Genomic DNA, 8,641 nt, shown 5'->3' with positions numbered 1-8,641 from the left:
GAGCATCATGATTACACACTCGGGGACAATTTAGTGTCTTAACTTCACGCCTTCCACTGAATGATATGGTGTCATGAAACTTCTGTTTCCCTAAATATTCATCATTTCCAGATCCACTTCTGCTTTGAATGGGCTCAAAACATTCAATAAATACTTTGTCGAATGAGGTCTTTCCAACTTGCCTAAGGGTCCCTGAAACTAATTTCTGCCCACTGTTTTATTCATCAAATGTGGATTTACAAGACGAACCACTTTTTGCCGTGTAGTCATCTCATCAGTTTGCTAATGCTCGAGGTCCACTGTTCGTTTGATTACTTTTGTCTGTTTGGTGGCCGAGAGCCAGCGTTCAGTTCAGAAATGTGTCCAGTAATTTATCTGGAAGTGTACTGTGTGGAGGTGGAAGCGGTGGGTGGACTGAGTGAAGATGTTGTGGAGACTAAAAAAAAAAGAAGACTGATGGATCAGAGTCACCACTTATGTATGAGGCCCATTATTCTGTCTCCCGGTTTATTAATACACAGAATGTATCATGCATTAAGAATATTATGAACTCATGGGTGCACACACACAGAGTCATAAATTTGAGGCTTTTGGCAACTCTGCTCTCCTGTGATAAAACTTCAGGTTTCCTGTGTGTGATTATTTCGAGAAAAGGGAACCAGTTGTTGCATTTCTAGTTAGATTACTCATGGTTAGTTCTGTGTAGTATGATAAGGGCTGTTAAAATGCATTTTTGTGTAATACTAAAGTGGTTTTGGTTTTGTTTTTGGTGCCAACATACACCGATCAGGCATAACATTATGACCACTGACAGGCGAATAACATGACAACGTGGCAATACGATCTTCTACTGGGTACCTTTTAGACCTGGCATTTGTTCAGATGTCAGACTCTGACATGTAGCACCCGCCTAGACCAGACCAGGCACCCTCACCCCATAGCAGCAACACTCCTTGACGGCAGCAGCCTGACACAGACACACACACAAAAACAGAACAGAATGGAACAACTTAAAAAAAAAAAAAAAAAAAAACTAGATCCCAAACTGATCACGTATGTGTGGGATACGCTCCTGCAACTAATAGGACCAAAAGGCCCACCACGGGACACACTCAGAGGGCACAAGGGAGACTTACACAATATTAAGAAGGTGGTCTTAGGTGTTATGGCTCCATCTGAAGTGATGTATCACCAGGATACTGTCTAGTTTATAGAATGAAGCTTTATCTCTACAGCTGATAATGTTCATTTACTCAGTGGCTTCTAATCTAATGCAATCCAATACAAAACCAACGACATAGTGTGTAAAACAAAGCTGTAAAATGTGTAAATATGTAATATGTTCATTATACAGTGGTGGTGTTGTACTGGAGAGGTAAAACTGAACGTAAGGGCACAACAGGCTTTTAGCAATAATTTTAGTAAAAGAAAAATCTAACTTTAATGACATGTTTGTGTAAATGTTGAGACTGAAAAGAGACGGTTAAATAATCTAACAGTAAGGTCGTTTTATAGCATGAATCCCAATAGAAAATATTTGAAGGTAAACAGAAATCTGATCATTCAGTCTCTAAAATATTATTAATGGTCACCAAATGACAAAGTCAAAAATGTTCAAAAAAATGGCGCATAGAAACTGGAGAGACGTGGGGATTGGATGGTCTTTATACTTTAATTTGTATTTCCCACCTTAGCTGTGTGATTGAGAGTTAGCCTACACTGCCCAGACTATTAATGAATGAATAAAGCAGCCTGAGCTGGTCTGACTCCTCTGGCAGCCCTGCGCCTTTAAATCTCTCCGCTCCTCCCTCTCTGCTCAGTGACAAGCCCGCAGAGCCTCTTTAACGCATCCAGTGGAAATGACAAACCAGAGGCGCTCCACGGGCCAACATGTCAAATAATAACAATAGCCTAACCATGGGCTTTAGCTTCAGCAGTTCACCTGGAACACGCGTCCCGAGACACTGACGAGGCTTGTTTGGGCCACATCGTGAGTGTGCGGACGCGTCAAAGTTGGAGCGGGCTCGCCAAATGGACGTCGATGGACTGGAATGAATCCAACACTTGTGTCGGACTGAAGGAAGGAGGGAAAGAAACCTCTGCATGTTCAAGTTTCCTGCTCCAGCCAGAGGTGCATCGGTGTGCGCGCGTTGGATGTGTGTGCGTGTGTGTTGCGCCCGCAGGGAGAGCAGCAGCAGCAGGAGAAGAAGACGCGGCGGTGGTGGAGGTGGTGGTGGTGGCCGCGGGAAGGGAAGTTTAGCGCCGTGATTTTTGTTCTTTTCCTCTATTTCCTCGTGTTGTTTTCATGTCGCAGCGGGGGACGGGCGGATTAACGTTTCCCTGATGAAAAATAATCATCTGTGGAGAGGCTCCGCGATCGTGACTATGATGATGATGTCGAGTAAGAGCGTGGAGTGGCTGCAGGAGGAGCTGGAGTCCGGGGCCAGCTCTCTGCTGCTGCTGGACTGCAGACCCCATGAGCTGTACGAGTCCTCGCACGTCGAGTCAGCCATCAACCTGGCCATCCCGGGCCTCATGCTCCGGAGGCTGAAGAAGGGCAACCTCCCCATCCGCTCCATCATACCCAACAACGAGGACAAGGAGAAATTCGTCAAGCGGTGCAAGACGGACGTGGTGGTCCTGTACGACGAGGCGACCTCTGAGCGCCAGGAGTCCGGGCTGGGGAGCTCCGTGCTCGGGCTGCTGCTGCAGAAGCTGCGGGACGACGGCTGCAAGGCTTTCTACCTGGAGGGTAAGACCTGCCACTGTGTGGCTTTAAATCTCTGCTTATGTTTTAATTCATAAAAAAAAAAAAAAGAAAAGTCACTCTGGCTGTTTCATCTCAAGACTCGAATGTAAGAGATTACTCCATTTCCCTTTGATACAGTCCGATTTAGTTTGACTGTCTCAAACAATTAATAGTTATTACTTATCCAAACTGGCATGCGTAAATTAATGGTCACGTGTATTGGATTTCTGCGTGTGTGTCATATTTACAAGAAAATCCTTAGATCCTGGGTACATTAACAAATGTCTTAGTTTGGTATAGTCGTACGCGTATCTCCTATTAGTGGCAAGTGTTTGAAGGGGTAATAACTTTGCTATTTGTCATTAATTGGGTTCTTTAGCCATTAATAAATTATTACTGTAACATCATCGAGAGGGTGAAGTGTATCGCTCGTCTCATTCTCTCTCGCAAAATAAAGCCGTGTGTTTTATCCCCAGTGTGCGGAGAGCTGCTGTTTCAAACACTACAGTATGTTTTCAATTAAATGCTGCTAAAATGGCCCCGCCATGTTGTGTTCCTTCCCTAAAAAAGCTTGCCGTTTTTTTTTTTTTTTTTTTTTTTGTTTGTTTTGTTTAGGTTTTTTTTTTCATGAATGAACATGAACACAAGGCGACGCACTTTGAGGAAAATAAAAGCCGATGACAATGAAAATAAATAAATAAATCTGGACAACGCGTGCGTAATATGTGTCAGTTGGCGAGGAGAGGCGAGTGCGTTTGACCTGGGGAGATAGCTGAAATGTTTGACGGGAGTCGCAAGCCGAGCTGCCATTCACAAAAAGTCCTCTGAGCTGTGCGTGGTGCTGGAGAGGAGAGTCCTGCTCTGCCGCCGATTCTCCGCAGGGCGCAGCTTTTCTCAATGGAGCGCATCTGTCCAGCCTTTCTCCCTTTCTCCTGTAACTGACGCAGACATCACGTTAGAACCCTTTCAGACGGCACACCGGCGCGTAACGAGGCGGTTTGTAACAATAATAGAATTAGCGGCCTTTCACAAAAACTATGCGTGTTTCATTCAACAGTTTAATGGCACTTATAATATCTGTGACTTACTGACAGATTAAATCCTGAGTAGAACACTGAGGCAAAGGGGTGTGGAGCCAGCCAGATCTCAGATCATAAGTGATGGGCTTTAAACAAATAATAAAAAAGGTGTAGAACTGTTAATCTGATGCAATTTGTTTTTAAGTCCTCAAAGTAAACTGCGCATGAATAAAACATTTCACATAGCAGCTGTTGTGACAGAGTGGGAAGTTACTTGAGGATGATTTTAAGGCTTAGCAGTCTGACCTAAAAATTTTTTTGCCAAGGTATAACTTGAAGCAGGAGCATATTACAGCGGTGTGTTTGTGAATCCAGTGTGATTGAAAGTGTGTGTATTTTGTTTGGATACCCTTCGCTACACCTCTGCCTGGCTAACGACTAGCACATGAGCTAAAAGGAACGTCTGTTTGCTTTGATAAATGATATTTTTCTATCTTATTGCCTGTGTTTTTGTCTTTTTGTACAACGGTAATCTTATCTTAAACCCTATGTTCCTGTCATTCAAGTTCATGATCCACCTCTTGTGTAATGCGGAGCTGTGGATATTATATGACACCAGCCTGAGGTTACATACAGGCAGGGCACATTTTGGCCTCATCCTAACATTGAGTAATTATTTTGGTCTTTGTCTCCGTGTCCTGCAGGGGGCTTCAACAAGTTCCAGTCGGAGTACCCCGAGCACTGCGAGACCAATTTGGACTGCTCGTGTCCCAGCAGCTCCCCGCCAGCCTCCGTCCTGGGCCTGGGAGGCCTCCGCATCAGCTCCGACTGCTCGGACGGGGAGTCCGACCGCGAGCCGGGCAGCGCCACGGAGTCGGAGGGCAGCCCGCTCCCCAACAATCAGCCGGCGTTCCCCGTCCAGATCCTGCCGTACCTTTACCTGGGCTGTGCCAAAGACTCCGCCAACCTGGACGTGCTCAGCAAGTACAATATCAAGTACATCCTCAACGTGACGCCCAACCTGCCCAACATGTTCGAACATGAGGGGGACTTCAAGTACAAACAGATCCCCATCTCCGATCACTGGAGCCAGAACCTCTCGCAGTTTTTCCCCGAGGCCATTTCATTCATTGGTGAGTGGAAGCGGAGAATTTGTTTGTTATATCACAGATTACATCAGTTTGAGAACGGCGGGGGTCACGATGACTATTTGCTCGTTATTTTCTTGACTTAATTCTTGGTCGAGCCCAAAGTTTCATCCTGAATTCGTTGTCCTCGTCACACTGAAAGCAGCAGCTGGACCCAGCAAACAGAGAGTTGACTTCTCTGTCCGGCAACTTATCAGTTCATTCATCTGTGTTTATTTTTCAGGACTCCGACTAAACATTTAGATAAGAACAAAGAAAATAAATGAATATTCACATTGAATTTGTAGCTTTCCAGCTTCGTCATGTCAGCCACTTTTCTTACATCCATCCAATCCTTCGATCCCAAATCATGAAACAATGTTTGTTCTTTGCCTCATAAATAGAATCAGACAGACATTAGTGGGGATATTCTTTCAAATAGCTTTGCTAACCATACTACGATTGTCAGATGCTTGTATTCCACTATGACTGAGAGGCAGGAATCTAAAATCACAACGTTTTGAATAAAACATGGATTTGCATTCTTTGAGGACTGGCTCACGCTGAAGATACGAGAATCATTTCTTTATCCTCTCCCATCTAGCCCCGCTTTCAGTGGTTCCCGTCATTTCCGTCGTTCCCCCTGACTTAATTCTGACCTGGTGAATTCCCTGCGTGATGAGTCAGAGCCAGAGCCCTCACGTTTGTCTTTGACTCGTCCAGGCCGCTGACACTTTTGGAGTAATGATTCTGCTTAGGTGGGAGGAAGTGTGACATATGCCAGAGCCAGAGGTCGTGACAGATTTGGGTCATGCTGATGTTAAATGGAGCTGTCTGGCTGCCTGTAACGTGCAGGGATTACATCACATCTTTTGGGAAACAGCAGGGTAATTATGGGGAAGGGAGACGCAGATGTGACTTTTAATTGTTAAATATCTAAGTTATTGTTTGAGCGCGTTTGCAGCACTGTAGTGAGAGAGAGAGAGATTCTTTTTTTGGCACGTAACAGCTCGATAAATGGAAGATTCTTGCATTATTACGGATTTAAAGCTGGAGCAAAGTTGCGCAAGGTTGCTCAGTCTGCCGATCAGTTCAGGCAGATTAACTGGTTACTTATTGGGCCTGTTTTTTTTTTTTTATTATTCTCCTGACGAGGATTGTTGGCCCCGTTTCCTAGTGTAGAAAGTGAGCACATATAAATTTAATTTGGCATGGGCTCGGCAGCCTGCGCTCGTGAGCCAACTGACCCCAATCCTACAACAAGAGATGCAGGCGCAGAGAGAGTGAGGAGAGGCAGCGAGAGATAAAGGACAGGATGAAAGAGGGGGAGTGCGGAAAGGAAGGAAAGAAGCACTTAACTCTCACTCTAATGGCCTGTAGAGATGCAAGTGCAAGGGCTCGAAACTGATAGGTGGAAGGATGTAGCCGGTTAATAATGGAAGATGTTTCGTTTTATTCAGGTTTTTCTGCAGACACAGAGCTAGAAAGCGGAATGAAACGGGACTTTCTGCCATCAGTGGGAAAGGTCATTCTGAACAGATGACATAACAACACACACGCACAATAGGATATTTTTTCTTTTTTTAATGATCTTTTACCATCATCTCAGAAAACAGAAAACTGTAGTAACAGTGATAACAAATCTTTGCATTTGAGAAGCATGAATCAGTAAATATTCTGTATTTATTTTATTTAAACGGCTAGTTAGTGGATGAATAAATGCTAGGTCATTGTCGAGCTGAAATGTGTTGCACCACTATTTGTCACCATCGACGTTCTTACTCATCATGTTTCCTTTTAACTGGTTAGTTGGCAGATTTATCCACCACAGTATCTCTGAGTTGATGTCATAATTTGTCTCGTTCTATCAGTCGAAAACTAAAAAATATTTCATTTGTACTGACGCGTCCACGTCACTGGAAAGCGTCTGAAAACGGTCGACGTGCCTTTGATATTGTTCCTACACTTCTGTCGTGCAGATTAGCTCAAATGTTAAAAAATGTCGCTGATTCATACTTTATTCTGCAAACAGGGATTTTTGCTGATCTGCAGAGAATATTATGTTAGAGCCACCTCCGACACCTCCTGGAAGAGGCAAAGGGGCCTCGATAATTTAGACTTTATATAAGTTTTACACATTTCCACAAGAATCTCAAAGCTCCAAATATCAATTAGATCTCACTTTTCACTCCTCATTCATTCATAATTTCACGTGTTTATGAAGTAAAGATGGGCTTTAACACTAATCTCATCATCTCTCCTCCTCCTCCTCAGACGAGGCGCGCTCCAAAAAGTGTGGCATCCTGGTCCACTGTCTGGCCGGGATCAGCCGCTCGGTCACCGTCACCCGTGGCTACTGATCAGAGCTCACATGTCGCTCAACGACGCCTACGACTTCGTCAAGCGGAAAAAGTCCAACATTTCCCCGAACTTCAACTTCATGGGCCAGCTGCTGGACTTTGAGCGGACGCTGGGCCTCACGCCCTGCGACAACCACTCCACCTCCCCGACGCACGACCAGCTCTTCTTCACCACCCCGACCAATCACAATGTGTTTCAACTGGACACGCTGGAGTCCACATGAAGATCAGACCTCGGGACTGCGCCCCTTCCTTCTTCTTCTGTGTTTTTTTTTTTTTTTTTTTTTAAATGGGGTCAAGGTGGTGTTGTTACCACGGTAACGAGAGGCTGCTGCGCTGGAGGAGAGCAGCCGGTTTTTAAATGAATGTTTTAGGCTCCCCGAGGCTCCTTGTGGGTGAGCCTGGCAACGGAGCGGCGTTGGTGCGACCGCTGTGCTCACCGGTGCCACATTTGAGCGGATGTTTTGTGCCCAGAGAGGGTAGTAAACTGTGGGTTTGCGACGGCGTTGAGCGAAATACACACACACAAAAAAAAAAACAAACCTCCCGCCAATCGACTTTTAAGAAAAAAGAAACAAGGGAGACTCAACTGAGTGAGAAACTGAACAGGACAGACAGCTTCATACAAAGATAGGAGCATCTACAGCGCTCGATTCGCGAGACGACGGCGGCGGCGACGTCCTCTCTTTCTTTCTGTCTCGGCTCAACGAGCTGAGCTGACTGGTGCCAAGTGGAGAATCTGGGATTTACTCGTAGGGAAATCTCGCTCTACTGAATGTAGAGTTTTTAAAAACCAAGGAATTAACACACACACACATAAACAAAGTATGTATGTTTGTACTGTATGTATGTTAACGTACATAGCAGAAAATGTATGGGCAGTTCTTAACAAAATTCAGTATGTCTATATGCATTTTTGTATATTTTTATGTACATTTACGCACAGATCTATACCTTATATAAATATATACACATAGAAATCATATCTTTGTCCAAAAACAAAGTAATCCAATCCAATAATGGCTGAAGAGATTGTAAAACTAAAGAAGGGGAATGGGTTTTTTCTTTTTTCTTCTGTTTTGTTTTTTTTTTTTTTGTGTTGGGGGGGGGGGGGGGGGGGAGTTAGTTATGACCTAATGCCGTTTGCACAGTGGTGTAGCCATTGACTTGTTGGCACTTGAAGCCGGTGCTGGAAGCAGGCAGATAAAGAGACATTCAGAGAGGAGGAGACGGAGAGAGAGAGTCCAGTCCCAGGCCGTGACGAGTCCTGACAGCTGCACAGTGCCGCGGGGAGGGAGCAGGAGCTGGGCCCTGAGCGGAGGTTCAGGGGTTTAGGCTCAGGTTAGGGGGCCGACGCAGGCAGGACGGGCGAGACTGCACGTCTGA

The 8,641-nt window shown here is 45.0% G+C and overlaps 1 protein-coding gene across 1 annotated transcript; it reads left to right on the top strand.

Annotated features, from left to right (window-relative positions):
* The first annotated feature begins 1,484 nt into the window (after positions 1-1,484).
* On the top strand, positions 1,485-8,238 carry dusp7 (dual specificity phosphatase 7). The gene is given in 4 exon segments (XM_047583549.1): positions 1,485-2,752; positions 4,473-4,901; positions 7,170-7,241; positions 7,244-8,238. Coding segments are annotated over 4 exon segments (1,146 nt in total). The 5' UTR covers positions 1,485-2,343; the 3' UTR covers positions 7,480-8,238.
* Positions 8,239-8,641: the final 403 nt, after the last annotated feature.

The sequence above is a fragment of the Mugil cephalus genome, chromosome 4, assembly GCF_022458985.1.
Source record: "Mugil cephalus isolate CIBA_MC_2020 chromosome 4, CIBA_Mcephalus_1.1, whole genome shotgun sequence".
In the NCBI taxonomy this organism is placed as follows: Eukaryota; Metazoa; Chordata; class Actinopteri; order Mugiliformes; family Mugilidae; genus Mugil; species Mugil cephalus.
Note: the sequence above shows the minus strand (reverse complement) of the source record. Positions and strands in the feature narration are given on the sequence as shown.